Here is a 17,752-nt window from a genome sequence, read left to right as displayed (position 1 = left end):
GGGGAGAGTTTTGGTACTTTTGATCTTGCTGTCATCCCAATCCATCCATTCTTACCGACAGGGCCCAGCACCCAAACTTGTGAACGATCCATAGCAGCTGCTCAAAAAGTCTGTCCAAACCGCTCATTTCTGGTGATCCTGAAGATCAGCTTGCTTAGGTTTTTGTTTTGTGTTCTAGAAGCCCAAAGTCCACAAAAATAAAGGCAGCAAACGAGCCTGTGCCTCAGTGTACAGTTTATCTTTGGATGGGGCTTCTCATCAGTAGCCTCTGAGCTCTCGAATCTTCAGGAGGACACCAGGATGAGCCCTGCCGGTCCCTTGGTCCCAGAGACTCGGACCCCACAGACCGCAGCGCCCCAGCCCTCGGCGGGCAGGTGAGAGGCCCTCCCTTGAGTCCTCTGGCGAACTTGCCATATACTGCGTCAAGGGAGGCTCTTCTCTAAGCTGAGTCATAATCAGCCCCTTCTTCAACTGTCTCACCCCAGAGGTAAAAGTGGGGGGGGTCCTCCTAATTATATACACAGGGATCCCCAGATGATTGCTAAACTGGGCTGTAAAAAGGGCCTGGGCTGGATGACTCATGCGCTTTTGCAGAGAGAAAATCCAGGGAGTGACGTCATCTCTTTATACCAAAAACCATGCGCTGGCCTCTTTGCTACCATGCAGCGCAGAGGCCCCTGTGCTTAAAAGGCCCTCTGCAAGACCAGCATCAAAATATGTATATTATCTAGGGTGAAACACATCACCAGCCCAGGCTGGATGCATGAGACAAGAGCTCAGGCCTGGTGCACTGGGAAGACCCAGAGGAATCGGGCGGAGAGGGAGCGGGGAGGGGGGATCGGGACGGGGAATACATGTAAATCCATGGCTGATTCATGTCAATTTATGACAAAAACCACTACAATATTGTAAAGTAATTAGCCTCCAACTAATAAAAATAAATGGAAAAAGGCCCTCTGCAAAACAGAAGCAGAGTGTTTATATTGTTAACCATTTAAAACCTAAAGAAAGCAACCCCCTAATCTTCTGATAAACTTTTCATAACTTTCTAGGCAAATACATTTCCACTAACTAAAAAGCTGTAGAGAGAGTACAGTAACAGAGTATTCTAAAGGAGCCTCGTTTTGCTTATAGAAACACCAAAAAAGTGGCAAAGAGTCCTGCTGTGACGACACAGCAACGGAACGTGTGCAAAAATGAGAATTTCTGATTTGCTCACTTTCACGTTTTAAGTAACATGTAAGATTATTTATTAAAGACAAATGTCTTTTTTTAAATAAAGGAAATACAACTTAATTCTCCTGGAAATGATGATTCCTTGGCTCCTGTAACAATAAATATCCTAAATGCCTGTAATTTGAAAGTTTACTTTGAAGGCAGACGCCCACATGGAGCACAGGGGTCTCAGAGTGAAGAAATCCACTGTGGCGGAACAAAGAAATAATACAAATTGAATTAAACTGGGCCAGTGGAAACCCACCTCTAAATAAATATGTCTGTAGAAAAACACTGTTTTTCTCTTAATTCCTTCCAGATGGAACACTGACCAGCACAGACGTCAGACAATGTAAATAAATTCACAAGCTTAGATATATAAACATAAAGACAGGGTGCCCCTAAAACTTTGTTCTGACCCATCCCTAAACACACAAAGGCAGGACAGTACGTTAGAATGTATATATAGAACATACTTGATTTAAGAAATAGGTGAGCATCCCACTGTTTTTGTATCATGGAGTCTCGTAAAGGTTGAAACGACTAAAAACCATTCTTTCCTCATGGTGAGCACACGTTTAACCCCTCTTCTTCAGTCTCTTATTTCCTGGAACCCTGTATTCCTCCAGATTTGCTATTAACACAGGAAGACCCCTAACCATGCCACTTGCAGACATAAAGATGAGCTCCAGGAAGCAGGTAAAAGCCTCTTAAGAAGCACCTTTTCTTTCTTTTCTTTGCACCCCACCCACCCCTCCTATCAAACATTTAAAATATTTAATTCCCAAGTCCCTGTGTTTTTATTTAAGCAGTCTGTAGTTTTTCCCGATCATTCGTTAAATATTTATTGTCAAGGTGATTTTGTAATTTTAGGAGAAACCTTTAAAACCTCTTAAGAGGATTTTACTGTACTTAAAGTGAGAATGACGAAACACGCCTCGCGCGCATTTTATCCTCCCTGGTAATCCCACGCCATCACTCCCTGCACCTGGCTTCTAGCGAGTGGCCTCTCGGAGGTTTTAAGTCCATTTTAATAGGCAGTTACGCTCCATGAGCTCACATCCATTCAACACAGGAACTTTCAAGGATTAACGGTGCCTTCATTTAACTAACCCGAGGTTAGAACAATTTAGAGACTTGATTTGCTCTTTCAGCTGACCTTTTCTGTACAACACATTTAAGAGAAAAACTAACAGAATGACTTCATGGTAATATTGGGTCTATTGTTTCTCTTTTTAAAAAGGATGTCACTTTAATCTCTGAGAGCTGATGGATATTATCTCCTAATGACACAGGAATAAAATTGCTTAACCTTCCCACAGTGGACAGCTAAGAGGCTGGCACTAAGCTCTGTCCTTAGTGAGCTTAAAAGGCTAAGAGAGATTCAGGTGCCCCTCTGGGAAGCTGGGAGAGTGGGTCGTCCAAACTGGACACTTATTCACTTCATTGACTGAGCACCCATCAGGCACCAAATACGGTGCCGTATCCTGGACATTTCACTGTCAGTTTACATGGAAACTTGATTAAAAAAAAAAAAAAAAAGACTATGAGATTCAGGGGCATTAATTATAATGCAAACAGAACTGCTTAAGTAACTTAAAGGGAAAAATCTTTATTTTTCCAAACACATCAATATTTCTATGAACATAACTCATCAGAGTCCCTATTTCTAAATCCCACCTGACACTAAGTTCTCAAAAAAGTAAACTTCATAGCCATCATTTTCACATAGAAGAGGGGGGAAAAAAAACCACCTAAAACTGTATTATTTTTATACAGTCAGGGCATGAATTTGTTACTTGGCTTTGATTTTTTTGTCATATGCAGACCAGGAGTCGGGAACAAAAAGCATCTCTCAGTCAAGAGAACTCGCTGGTGATAGCACGCTGTAAACCACTCACTACCAACGAGCAGCGTCCATCCCTTCCCTCAACAGCATCGCGCGGGCTTTACCGACATCTGCGGCTCAGCCTGGACTTACGACCGATGGACGGACGGACAGAGGACAGGCGCACACACCTTGATGTGGTCCATCATGAGCTGCTTCTGTGCATATAAGAGAGAACAGTCTGGACACTTGAAGACGGACACCTTCTGGTTTTCGATGTGTTGGTCAAAGTGGCGATAAAGCAGGGTTTGCAGGGTAAATACGGTGTCGCACATGGAGCACTTATATATTATTCTGAAACAGAAGCAAGAGGTGCAGGGGAACGTCAGCCAGCCCTCATCTCTCAGCCCAAAGGAGCTGCCACCTCACATCCGAGAACTCAGGAGGCGGCCGCACACACACATGGTGAGGAGGACAGAACGGCTGAGCTTTGAGACAAGTTTCCAGGGCAACTGGCATCACCCAGTGCCGCTCAACCTTAACATTTCGGGTCAGAGACACTCCGGCACATCTTCACTCGTGAGCTACTTTAATAAGCGCAAAAGCATCCTTCTGCTTTTTTTGAAACAGTTTTAAAGATCAGACAAGGAGATGGTGGTACCCTAGCCTGAAAGAGAAACTGATGAACAAAGCAGGCCCGCACATCTCAGGATGCCTGAACACGCTGTGACTGTTGCAGGTTTTCTTTCAGAGTCTGCAGCAGTTTTACATTTGAATCTCACTATTTCTGTGCCTTTCCTTAACACTGAAAGCCCTGTACCAGGAAACAATTATACATGAAAATACAGACCCATAAAAGAAAACCCACAAATCAAATGTTGCTTCAATACTTGAATACCTACTGTCTCCACATGGTTTAAAATAATCACTGTCTGCTACAAACCGTTTCCCTACCGAGTATGTGACTACTAAGGAGCCTCTTTATGTGAATTCAGTGGCTCTGAACCTTCTGGACAGTCCCTTCATCCATCCACACTTTCCGCTGGTCTGAGAGGGTGGGAGGGTGTGGTCTGGGAGAATGCAAGGACCCAGACGCCTCACTTCCAGCCTTCACCTCCGGGAGTTCGCTGGGACACTCAGGGGGTCCCCATTTTCCAACACAGCTGTCCTGGCCCTGAGAGGAGGCCCTGGGGACGCCGGTGTCTCCTCTGAAGAGCCAGGAGCACTTGCACAGAGAACTCCAAAGGGCAGCGGAGGAAACGGCAGAGAAACCCTGGCCCAAGTCGTGAATCCGACGAGAAAGGAACACGTGAGGTTTCCTTGCTGTTTCTCCAGGACAGCTAAGAGAAAGGATGTCCTTCCCTGGAAACCACCTGTCTGGCCTCTCAGGGTCTTCATAAGACAGCGCTTCTCATGCACCTTTGGACCACGCTTTGTATTTCTCTGCCCAAAACCTACAGATTTTTTTCCCTCTTTTTCCACGTGAGATTTGTAAGTGTAATGGGCGTGAGTGGCACGTGATTTTAGAAGATCCTGACACGTCAGCTACCCTGGCAAAGCACAGGCATCCCTGACTTGGAGAAGGGGGTACTTTTTTAATATCAGACGTGGTTTACAGGACTTCATCATCCATGCAAAGGTGATACATTAGTATCTGTCAGTTAGGAGCATTTCCCCACTGTCTGAAATAGCGGACAGCTGGAAAGAACCCCAACATCCAGTATAAGCAGATAAACAAGAGCAATAATGTATGAATTTTTTAAAAAAATAAAAAAATAAAAATTATGATGCAGACACATACCAACGACATGGAATTATCTTCATGCAAATTTTAGAGAAAACAGGTAAGACGACAGCATGGAGGACAGGCTCACATCTTTAAAAAGGGGCACAGAAAAGAATCAGCATGTAACTGTCATCAGCTGGATGCCAATACCCCTATTTATTTATTTAACCTATTCTTATAACTGTTTTGCCTGCTTATACTTCCTGATCTTTCTTAAATTAGCACCTAGCAAAATGAAAAAAAAAAAAAGAATAGTCTCAAGAAAAGAACTAAGATTTACTAGCTAGGCTAAAAAATTTTCTCAGGACTCTTGCTACATTTTCAGCAATAACTGCTTCATGAAACACGGCATGGCTTGCTTTTATCCGTGCTACATGCCTTCCCAGTTTTGTTTTGCTTTGTTGCCGTCTACTGAACTGCAAAGAAAGTAGAAAACAGGACATAATCCATTCACTTCGGACATAATCTATTCTTCTGAGGAACAGGTTGCTGGAATGCGCCTCACAAGCCACTAACAAATATCCAGGGGCAACAGTGACCTCACAGGCAGGCATGCGAGCACCGCCAGGCGGACCAGCGGCTGGAGGCGAGCATCTCCAGAGGGATGGGCGTGCAGGGAGCAGCCCCGAAGGTGTGAGGAGAAGATTCCTGCCAGAGGACGCACCCTGAGTCCATGAGAGCGCGGGACGGAGTGGAAAGGAGGCTCATCTTCAAGACACAGGGCCGGGGCTTCCCTGGCTGTCCAGGGGTTCAGACTCCACGCTTCCAATGCAGGGGGCTCGGGTTCAATCCCTAGTCAGGGAACTAAGACGCCACATGCCACACTGCGTGGCCAAAAGGTAGAAGAAAAGAAAGAACATGAGGCTGAAATCCCCTGCAGGATGTGAGCAGAAAAGCCTGAGCAAAGGCTCCAGATGGAGGGGCGCCGGACAACTGAGTGCAGAGTGAGCTCCTAGACGAGGTTCTGTACCAGGAAGAAAGAAAAGAAAAAAAAAAAAAGATATCATCTCACAGTTGGAGAAATTTTCATGGGATCTATGAACTGGATGGTAAAATGTAAACCCATGCTGGGAGACTAGATGGTGGTAATAATGTACACAAGTGTCCTTCTTGGGAGGAGAAGCAGAACACACCCAAACATTTATGCCATGAGGCCCCGCTGTTCCTAAGTGGGAGGAAGAGAGGGAGAGAAAAGATGAAAGGATGAACCAAGTGTCGGGAACACTAACAGATGGGGGACGTGGGTGAACAGGACACACGCATTCTCCACAGTGCTCTTCCAACTTTTCTGTAGGAGAGAGATGATCACAGAATTTAATGAACAGGTGCTAATATCAGAAAAGCCCAAATAAGGGCGCCACGAGCCTCACAGACACACAGCTGGACCGTGAACACAGACGACCGGCCAAGGACAGACGGGGAGGAACCTCGGGGAGACCTGCAGGCGGGGAGCAGGGAGGGCAGCGGGGCCGGAGGGCGGCCCGCACAGACGCAGCGCCTACATGGCCGCGGCCCCGCGCGTGCGACGGGCAGGGGCGGGACTCTGAAAGCGGAACTGCGAGTGTGACTTGGCCCCAAACGTGAGCCTGAGTGAACAGCAGGAGAACTGGCCTAGAACAGCGGGAGCGGAGAGGAAAGGAGGAGGAGGGAAAGAAAGAAAGAGTAAGTCTAAACACCCACCCTCAGGTCAGGACAGAGCGCAACACCTGAATGTAAAACCACGTGAATAGTAGAAGGATTCCAAGCTCAAAGCTGCGGCCAAGCGCCTCCACGGCCACAAGGGGCCAGCCAGGTACAGAGCACGATACGTGCCCACGCCTGTCCCGGGGGGCTGCACCACGGCCCTCACAGGTGGCTCAGAGACCAGGGAATCTGCGTGCTGCCTCGTAAATCCCAGGCCGGCTCTCCAGATTTGTCTTCCTCTGAATCAAGCCTCCACCATGATGACACTGTGCGAGGCTTTATGTCCTGGCACCCTGTTTCCAAGCTGTGCCTCTTACCCAGCTCTTCACTCTGAAGTCCTCGTTTCTCGACTCGCATGCAGTTAGAAGCGGCAAAGAGAAGGACTCTGCGGCCCAAAAAACTGCCGGTTATTCGGCCACGGAGGAAGATATTAAAAAAAAGTCACTGAATGGATCGCTGTAAAACTTTCGCAGCGGACATTCACGATGATCTCAAGATTACCCAGAAAAGATGAAAGGGTGTTCAAAGTTCCCTTTGACACGGCAGGGGAAAGTGCCTGACCACACACGGGTAAACAAGAAACGAAGACTGGGACGCCACCTGCACATAACGGGCACTACTCAAACGCCTGAAATAAAAACCCTATGCTGCGCTTTTCAAGCTGAGGTGCAGGTCTTCAGAGGTTCATTCTCAGACTTGCATACAGTCTCTAAAGGAAACGTGGGGTGGGGATTTTTATATTGATCTTCAAAAGTTAACATAAGCTATTTGCATAATATTGGACATTTACATAAAACCATATGTTAGCCAAACACCACTGGGATGTTTCACACGTGAGGTTCTACTCACTTAATGTGGGGCTAACTTAAAGAATCCACCTGCAGTGCTGGAGACCCGGGTTTGATCCCTGGGTCGGGAAGATCCCCTGGAAGAGGAAATGGCAACCCACTCCAGTGTTCTTGCCTGGAGAATCCCATGGACAGAGGGGCCTGGTGGGCTGCAGTCCACGGGGTCGCACAGAGTCAGACACGACTGAGTGACTGACGACAACAAATTAAACAGAACAGGGATCTAATGTTGAGAGAAAGCTTCCTGGTCAAACGCGGGCCAACCCGCTTCCGGCAGGGCCCAGGAGCCTGCGCGGTGAGGGGCCTCGGCCTCGGAGGGCGGGTGACGGACCGCAGGCCCCGGAGCCCAGGGCGCGGGCCAGGCTCACCGCCCGAGGCGCTGCTGCTAACCGACCCGCTGCTCTGCGAGTTCTGCCGCTCTTCACTTGTGAATTTGTTCTATAGTTTAAAACTCAGTTGTTAAAAAAAAAAACTCAGTTGTTAAAGCCTATATTTGGACTTGCACTTCTTAAAGACTTAGAAAAATTTTTTTCTAAGAAAATATTGGAATAACTTTTTCCCCATACATTACGCAAATTTGAGGGGTATTATTTTAGCTTATTTTAATCATGTGCTATGCTGTATTCCCAGGTAACAGTGACTGTTCCCAGGCTTCACACCCATTCCAGTGAATAGTTTTATTTGTTTGAATTAAAAAACCAAGTCAGAAACTGTATTTATGGAGTGGGGGGTGGAGGGAGACTATGCTAGTGCCCAAAAGCCTCACAACCGTGACCGTGACCGAAGGCTGTTTAACTAAAAACCACTAATGTCTGTCTTCGCAGCCAAGACACCAAGTTGTGTGTGGATCCCCTAATTCGTAACGTGTTCATTCTGAAGACCTACAAAGATCACAGCTGAAGGTCCGACTAGAATAAAGCTCCATTTTCTCATAGTTTTTTAGTGAACACAGTGTCATTTCTGTCATGTTGAGCCACGAACACTTCCCCCAAACTAAATGCTATGTGAAATACAATACGGCATGTACGCCTATCTCCCCCAATACTTCCCTGATTATAGGTTCAGACAAAAACACAGCAATAGGTTTGAGGCAGCAGCTCCAGACACACATAATTATCGAATTATGCACGGCCACGAACCACACAGGAAGACACTGCCGTCAGCCTGGCCATCGGACCCGGGGCCGGGAGAGCAAGGCGGCGGGGGAGCGGAGGCTGGGGGACCCCACGCACCGGGCAGAGGGGCCACGTGCAGGCATTCTGAACGCGTCACTCCGCTTCATCTCCAGCAAACCCTGGGACGGACGTGTGACCCTCACTTTGCCGGGGTTGGGGTGGGGCCAAGGTCACCCCGCTGGCAGGGGGCGGCAGGATTCTGACCCCAGGGCCCCCACTCCGTCTTCTCTGCCAGGCTGCCGCCGCGGCAGGCCACCAGCTACAACTAATCCACTGCAGGATTAAAGACTCCACAAGGAAAACCCTGACACAAGGAAGACGGAAATTAAGGCAAAAAATGAAATTTACTTATACTAATCCAAGACTTGTATTGGCCATGAAATTAACTTCAGAAACCAGGGTCTTCAGTTGACTTCATCTTCTAAAGAAAGGGTACTGTGAAAAGTGCATCAGATGAAAAAAGAAACTATGAAAACTGAAAAGCTGACAGCTTTTTTAAGGCTTCTGAGAACCTAGGAAAAATCATCTTAAAAGAACAAAATTGGTCAATGTTCACATGTTTAGCAAAAACTGGTAACGAGAGCATAAACAGTCAGCAACATTTTTGGACAGAGACCTCACCCTGGGCAGCGCTGAAAGCTGCAGGGAGTCATAAGCTGTCCTGCACAGAGCCTAAAACTTGCACCGCGGCGTCATCTTTCACGTCTTAAAAGTGTTACCCCACCGAACTCCCACTTCCGCTAAATTCCTGAGAAAGGAGAGGAGTACACGTCGAGAGCCAGCGTGACTTACTTTGGTTCTCCTATCTTGATGCCAGGGTGCTGCGTGTAGGCATGGGAGTGTGTACTTGGGGCAGACTTAAACGCCATTGGGCAGATAGGACACTTGTAGAAGACTTCACAGTGAGAGCCTTGAATGTGAGACTTCAGTGCGGCCACGTCAGAGTACACGACATTGCAATGCACACACCTGTTAGAAAACAAACACGTGGGCGTTAGCGCGAGACCGTCAGACCTGTGCGACTTAACTGCAAAACTGGGTCACATGAACACACTGGAAATAGCCCTTCTAGGTTTTTTATATTTTTTTTAAACGTGTTGGGTTTCTTCCATGTACAAGAGATCAATTTATCTTCACATATTTGAGAAGGAAGATCAGGAAAAAGAAAAATGAAACTCCAAGGGACTATTTTTTTGAGCATCTTTTATAAAGTTTCTAGGCACGAACATCCAGACTCCAGAACTGCGGTGGGACCGATGGAGCGTGAGGCCATGTCAAGGCCAGGAGCATGGCAAGACCCTATGACTTCCGGCTTTGAGAGGATGACCACGTGCTAGATTCTGAGGTTCTCACCCATCCCCAAGATCTGCTGGAAGAATTCTTCGCCACCTGATACTACATGCCAGTGTCAGAGGGACCCAGAGGGACAAATGAGTACCAGCTCGAAGCCACAACCAGCGTCCTGTCCACCCCGAGGTGGTGAATGTACCTGGGGGCTACTGTAGAGAAGGCCGATCGCCTCGTGCATTTGTCTCCTGGAAATTCCATTTAAGCACATGACATTTGTTTAAGAAATGATGTTAATGACAAACTGTGAAAAGACAAGCCTCCTCCTATAAATGGCCTCTCGAGCTCACCTCTTCTTAAATAATAATTTGATGGTTAGCCCACTCCTCACTCAAACCTAGCCCTACAGAAACAAACTTCACAAGAAGAACAGAGACATTTCCCCCAGCCGCATCCTTCTCATGGAGGGACTCCCAGGACCACTCAGAATCCACCCACTTATCACTCAGGCGTCCTTGTCGGCTCACCCCTGAAGATCATTCGAGGGTGGTCTCCCTGCTGACCCGCAAGGGTCTGCAAGGACAGGCGTTTCGTACCCCTGGCAGCCGTGTCCTGGGCGTGAAGGTGAGAGGCTGACCTGGAGGCGGAGGGCTGCAGACGGGGCTGAACGTAAGGTGCTTCTGTCTGAGACGTTCCCTCCAAGGTCAGGGAGCGGCTATCCAAGTCGCTTCGAGCGGCACACTCTGAATTACGTGTGTTCTCTCGAGTGTGCCTTGTTAGGTAAGCTTTGTGAGCATTTTATAAAAATCGTAATTAATGCCGTAGCATTTCAAGTGACTGAAAGCATCCTGTTCAGCAGTATATATAATGAACAAATATGTATATATTATACATATATATATATACAGCATTAAATAACACTAGGAGAATAGGAAAGCCCCTCGGTCTCATCCACCTGAACTGCAATTTCAGGCAAAAAAGCCACCCAGCCACACTGAAGCGATCTGGAGTGAACATGAACTTGGCTTGTCTGGAACAGGTTACCGATCCTCTCTGGGCCAGTTTCTCACTTATTAAATGAGAAGAGCTGGACTAGATAATTTAGTGCTTCCCAACCCTAGAAGCTCGTAATTCCTATAAAAGATCACCTAAAACAAAAACAGACGGGTTGCTAACTATTAAATAGAAGCACACGCTATCATAAGCAAAATTTTTTTCCCGGCAAGAGTACAAAGGTGATGGGCGAAGGGCAGTACACCAAGGGAGGGCTAATTCTCTGGAGTCTCCTGGAGTGAGAGGAAGATTCAACCCCTAGGAAAGTCAACAAGAGGCTAGAGAATCGACAGCTGATGAAGGAAGTGGCTAAAGCCTGGTCCAAAGGGCTTCATGGAAACCAAGGGAAAGTGCTCCTTAATACGAGGAAAGAAAGTAAAAAAATTTAAAAGAACTTCAGAGAAAGTTGTAAAATATCTGCCTGCAAGTGGAAAAAAAGATTCATGGGCAACAGGGGCCAATGAGGAATGTAAGTAAGGTTGAAAAATAGAAGGAGAATTGGAAAGGTTCCTACAGCACTCTAATGCTACTAAAAATCTAGCCTACTAATAAATGTTTAACATAGCTGAAGCCCTTTGTGTTCTGGGTGCCAATCAAGTTTCTCTTCATTTTTAAAATTAAAAACATAATAAAATGCTTACAGCATACAATCCTATAATTCCCTCTTCCAGATGCAGATTCAGTGGATCGAGAAAAGTGAAAATTCAGAGAAAGACTATACTTGACTTTTACCAAATCGACCAGAAGCTAGAGGTGACCCCGTGATAACTGGGAGATGACGGTATGATCAGCGAGAGAGCACGTGGAAGAGACACACTCAGGCCGGCAGACACTGGAGACACTCCTCTGGCTGAAAATAATTTAAAAAAAAAAAAATGGGGAAACTAAAAAGCCAAAAAGGAAAGGAGACGAAGAAAATGCACAAGGTCAAGGGGCTGCTAAATCCCAGCCAAATAGTAGACTGAGCCGTTACTTGAAACGACAGAAAAACAACTACGGTCAGATTTTGTTCCATTACCTAAAGAGGTGTAAACATGAACAAAATTTCAGAACACACACATAGAGTTTTTATAGCTCTTGTAACCCTCAAGTACAAGGGAAAAAAAACTATGCTAAATAGGAATTTTAGTAAAAATTCAAAGTACCAAATTTAGGCAATGCCGTGAACGAGGGGGGGGGGGGGAAGAAAAGTAAGGGATGGGCTTTTCCAACTGTGTTAATTACTGTGAGCCTGCCGACAGAGCTTTTGTTTTAATTTAGGAAAGATACCAGGAATAGCTAGAATTATGGGAGTCTCACTTCTTTTATTCATTCCAATTTAAGTTTACTTTCATTATATCAGAAAAATCAACTCTGAATGAGGAAATTGGCATCCACTGAAGGAACTGCACGCATAAAGAGAGCAGAACTGCCTTCTATGTTAAACAAAGAACCCAGTAATAAAAGTTTCCAAATACGGGATAAGAACAAAAGTGTCACTGTGTGTGAATTCTGAAGCATCGATGTGAAGCGTCCCTCTTAAGCACTGAGCATGCTTCTGGATCACCCTCTAATCTTACTCTGCAACATACCCGCGGAGAAGGAGGTAAATAAACATCACACCACTTTAATAGACAGGGCACCAAGGCATAGAGAACATGTGCATGACCACACAATAAGCAGCAGAACTGGCACCAAAAAAAAATCTGTTTTTTAAATTTCCAAACCAAAGGCTGTCTATTAAGTGGGTCTCAGTCTATGAAACACCTGCACATCACAGGTTTGGAGGGATGAGATAAAAACGTGAAATAAGTCTCATTGACAGAACCACCAAGAAATTGGTGACACCATGAACTAAATTTAACTGAAATAAAACTGTTAAATCAACACCGAGCCTTCATTTTGATAAAACATCAGAACTGTGTTACAACTTTAAAAAAAAAAAACTGTGTATTAACAGGCTAACATTAACAGTACCTGGTAACCAAACTCTCAAAATAAGCCCACAATACAGTAACACCTGTATTAACAAAGACACTGTGTCTCAGTGACATGCTTTCTTGGTGGACCTCCACTTACTCAGAATGCAGAAGGTCACAAAGTGGAGGATCAAGTTCAAATGCATCATCACGCATCATTAGGCTAACGTTTGGATCTGTTGGATGTTGTAAAAGACACATCTGAAGATCTAAGGGGGCAGGGAGAGGGTCACGGTGAAGATGAGCAGAGACGCGGGAGGAGCCTGCGCCCAAGGACAGAGAAGGAGGAATCAAGACGACGACCTGGGTGGGGGGCTCCTCCACAGGGAGCGACTGTAAGAAAGGATGCATTGATACGACCCGGCCTTCAACACAAGAGAGAAGTGAGGGACCACCTCACCCTTTCTGTTTTGATGAGAAAAGAACTCAGAGGTGCAGAAATGCACTGTATTCTTACAGGGGTTAAAATGTAGGCAGCATGACAACGAAAGCCTGCTAAAAAGGGGGCAGGAAGTACAGAGGCTCCCGACAGTCGATCAAAGCCAAGCTTTGCCACATGCCCACTTTTGCCTCGCAGGAGAGGCCCCCTATACCCTGGGCTTGGCGTGGACCAGCGTCAACCCCACATGAAAGGATTCAAACAGAGACACCCCCGCTACGAATGAGCGAGGTTCCCAGAGGATCTGTTGATCAAGGTATCACCTGTAGGAAAATGAAAACGCTGAGCACGGACCACTCAGAACCCTGCACAGGCCTCACGCGCCCGGAATGAAGGGCATACTGACCGGAAACCCACTCTGCGCGTGTAGTGCAGGCAGTTCTTGGTGACGTGGGTCTGGAAGTGCACGGACCTGCAGATGGCGCCGCACTCGGGGCAGGTGTAGGGGGACTTGTGCTGATGGATCCGCTGGTGGGAGGCATAACTGCACTGGTTGGGGAGCAGCATCTGGCAGACAGTGCACGTCTTCTAAACAAACCAGAGGGGGAGACACGATTGGTCCTGCGAAGTACTTTCCAGTACGCAGAGAAGCCTGGTTAGACCTCAAAGTAAGTATGCATCGGTCACTGCAAACACTGCAATCGTTAATCATAAGCCCAAAGAAAAGGCAAACTTAAAAAAGTTAAACGGTCAAGATAAAATGCCTTACCCCGTTAAAACACAAACAGTATGTCTAATAAAGTCAGGCTCATCCCCAAAGTGTGGAGTAAAGGGAAGGTTAGCTTCTGGGAGAGTTCCAATTTTGTTACTTTCACACATTTTTTTTTAGTGCGAAGAAGAGGTCTTCTTTTTTAAAAGTAAGTTAGCAAATCTAATGAGTAATTAAAGTGCAAGTTTATGGGCATCTATCTTGACAGTAGTCAGAGTTCCCAGAACTCAGTAACTTTCTTCAAAATAATAAAAATTAATTAGTGGCTAACCCAGTTTTCTTTTTTGGCCACTTCAGTTATTACTATTTGCGATGTGAAATACACAAATACAAAAGAATGGCCTCAGCAATCGGTTCTTCTTTTTTGCACATGATCTGGTCTTTAAATGGATGAACTGACCATTATACGATTTATGATTAAAACCAACAAATCACGTTCGGATACATAAATTCAGATATTAAATCGGGACTTCCAGACCTTAAAATCTAATCACATACAAACTAAAACGGAGACCAAAATCCTCTTTGGGAAGGCCTCTACACCATTAACTAACAAGGAAAAATTGAAACACATTACATGTTGTTCATCCCTTTAGATATAAGCACTAAACATGGAGGTTTTTAAAACACAAAAAAACTTACAGTAAGTATAGATGGAGGACTTAATATCATTCCAAAGTTAGAATGTGTTTGATACTATTTGGACATTCATGCAACAAGTATCTACTATCTTCTAAAATGTATAATTTTTATTAAAGTCAGTTAAAGAAAAGCCTCAAAATATACTGTAGTTAAAAGTGAACCAATCTTTTATACTGACAACAGAATTAAGACATTTTCAAAACAGACTTTTTATTCTTTTAGCTTCTAAACCAAGCAAATTAAGGTTTCAGCTTCTAAGGAAAACTAAGGAAAATCAGAAACTCACTTGAAATTCTTTCTTGGTTCTCTCCTGAAAGGACTAAAATACAAATGTGATCCCATAAAATGTTTATTGCAGTCACACAATAAGAACATTACAAGCAGCTTTGATGAGGTTAAGCATCACTTTAAAATAGCATTCCTTTTCTAATAATACATATTCCAAAGATTAAAACAAGCCACAGCCAATGAAAACCAATCCACAGATGCATTAAGTAACAAATCCTGGTGACCTCTACTTTATCACAAGTAATCAACTGTTTCTTTGAATTAACGGTTTCTATTCACTTTACCACACGGTTATTCATCTGCCTTTCCACAGGCATCTCAGAATGTCCTGCACTTACTGGGAATAATATCAGTGTTTTCTACACTCAAGTCAAAGCGTTTTATTTTTACCCTATGCATTGAGTCCATTCCACTGTGAACCGAGTGGTGAACTGGATCCTTTAAATGGATGGACTTAGATACATCATCTCATTTGATTCTCATAAAAATCTATGAAGTAGATGGCATTATCTCCACTTCACAGGTGAGGAGAGGAGGTGTGGTGGAGTTAAGAAACTTGCCAGGGGCTCAGAGCTCTCAGGTGGAGGAACCAGGGTTGAACTGGGCTCTGCCCCATTCCAAGGCTGACAGAGGGGCGGGGGGAACGCGTGTACAGACGGCCGTGGCCACGATCACAGGCAACCCCCCACCCCACTCCACAACGAGTCTTCCGTCCACAGTGACACGGTTTTATTACAGGGAAAGACAACAACAAAAATAAGAGAATATCTTAAAAGGAGACAGAGCATGTATTCCCTTAAAGCTGAAATGAATTTTCACGTATCTCCCATCAAGATATGTTACCAGGTACCCTTAACAGTACACATAAAATTCACGACGAGTTACTTTAACATGCTCCCCTATCAGATGCTTGTATGCTATTACAGTGCGTGTAACTATATAAATAGGGAGGCATTGGTGGGTGAAAGGGCTTTCCTACTAGTAAGGCGAACTAAAATAAGTATCAACATTATTGGAGAAGAGGCTTTATGAATTAAGGTGCTCTTTATGACCGAAATCTCTGACTGCAGAGACTAGGGAAAACGTTTTAGAGTGAGGAGGTCACCTACACACCCACATTTCCATAGCGACCTGTCTCACGATCCATGAAGGGAGGAACTGTTCCCTTCACTCTGCACCGAGGCCCCCGGGCCTCCGCGAGGGCAAGTGGTGGTCTCCGCCCCGCCGACCGCTGGCCAGCCACAGGAACCTGCGCTCGGGTATCTGCGCTGGCTGAGGTTCCTCACCAGCTCTGGGCAGACAAGCAAGAGGGAGCCTTGGACCGCTCCCCCGTTCCGCGACCCCTGCAGTGGAGGAGTCTGCTCCCAGCGGACTCCCACGGCGCTCTGCTTACCGGCTCCCGCTCCACCCACTCCGTGTGCAGAACCAGCCAGCCGCCGGGCTGCAGACCTTCTCCTGGACACTTGGCTGAGAGCCACAGTCTTAAACTCACGTGACACCGTCTGCCCAACCGTTCCCCTCCGATTTTTACAAAACTGATTGATTTATGTTGGGCTGCGCGGGCGTTGCTCTCTGCGGGTGCGGGCGTCTCACCGCGGTGGCCTCTCTTGCTGCGGCTCCCGGGCTCCGAGCACAGGTCAGTGGCCACAGCGCCTGGACGGAGCTTTCAGCGGCAGATGGGAACCTCCCGGATCGGGCATCGAACCCGCCTCCTGCACCGGTGGGCGGATTCTTGCCCACTGAGTCGCCGGGGAAGCTCCTCCCTCCAATTTCATCCGCTGTCCTTGTTTCAGGCAACAGGTCCCCTCTGCCTCCTGAAACCTGCTGGGTTTTCACAGCGCAGAGGAAGCTGAGCAATCGCCACTCGCGTCTCTGGGCTCCTGGGGACTCAGCAATGACTCTCTCTGGATGGGGGAAGCGTGCGGGCGTCGGGCCGGGCCAGGATCTCTCTGTGGTCTGCGACGATCTGACTGTTCTTGTTTTGTTGGTTTAAACCAAAGAAAACAAAAATGTCTCTCAAAACTCTAACTCCTCTATACAAGCTGAGAACACTCACTAGAGGATAAAGCAGGTTAACGTGACAACGTCTGTCTCTGGAACAGAAAACAGCCTAAGAGAAAGCATTACACAGTTTCAGGTGTCTCTGACAGTTTACTGATGTCATCTGAAACATGGAAAACATTTGCGATACTCAGGTAATAGGCAGCTGATTTTCAGTCTGGGGCAGATTCATTTGCTCAGAGAACTGCTACCTTTAGAAAGTGAAATACTACTCTTCAGCAGTCAGCTAACAGGAGAAATTAAAAGCTGGAAGGTAATCACAATCACATGTGATGACTACCCGTATTGCACCGTCCGTGCCCAAGGCTGGCACAGAAATCAGTGGCTGATGCGGGGGAAAGGGGACGCACGGGGGCCCTGGTTAGGATACAGACAGCCTTAGGGCTTGACATCCTCTTTGCATCATGAGGAATTATTTGAGCAGATTGTTAAAAATATTTAAAGTAAAATCTTTGAGTAAAAGTATACTGAGCACAACAAGTCCAGCAAAATTATTTGAGGAACATAATTCTATGTGTTTCAGTTCATATTTTAGGGGAAGAAAGGCAGCCTGGGAAATGTAGAAGGGGGAAGATGAGGAAGGCCAAGGAAATGTGAGTGAACACAGCAGCTCCTGAAGCTTCCGCTTCAAGGAGACCAAACACCTGTGGCAGCGTGAGACCCAGGGCAGAACGGTGTCACCTTCACAGTCAGCCCAGACGCTAAGGACACTGCTTCTGCCTCATTAACAGCAGTTTCGTAATCTTCCATCTACAATATAATCACCAAACAGCAATAACA

General features: G+C 46.1%; 1 protein-coding gene across 10 annotated transcripts in view; it reads right to left on the bottom strand.

The window, feature by feature from the left end:
• ZNF532 (zinc finger protein 532) overlaps window positions 1-17,752 on the bottom strand; it is a 105,428-nt gene that overhangs the window by 30,937 nt on the left and 56,739 nt on the right. For all 10 annotated transcript variants that reach the window (XM_065932829.1, XM_065932834.1, XM_065932824.1 and 7 more), the window contains 3 exons: window positions 13,619-13,800; window positions 9,328-9,504; window positions 3,235-3,397 (listed from right to left, as the gene is read on the bottom strand). In XM_065932829.1, coding sequence (XP_065788901.1) covers window positions 3,235-3,397; window positions 9,328-9,504; window positions 13,619-13,800 — 522 coding nt within the window. The remainder of the gene's footprint in view (window positions 1-3,234; window positions 3,398-9,327; window positions 9,505-13,618; window positions 13,801-17,752) is intronic.

The sequence above is a fragment of the Muntiacus reevesi genome, chromosome 4 (genome assembly GCF_963930625.1).
Source record: "Muntiacus reevesi chromosome 4, mMunRee1.1, whole genome shotgun sequence".
Classification (NCBI taxonomy): Eukaryota; Metazoa; Chordata; class Mammalia; order Artiodactyla; family Cervidae; genus Muntiacus; species Muntiacus reevesi.
The sequence above is the reverse complement of the archived record's forward strand: the minus strand, read 5'-3'. Positions and strand labels throughout refer to the sequence as shown.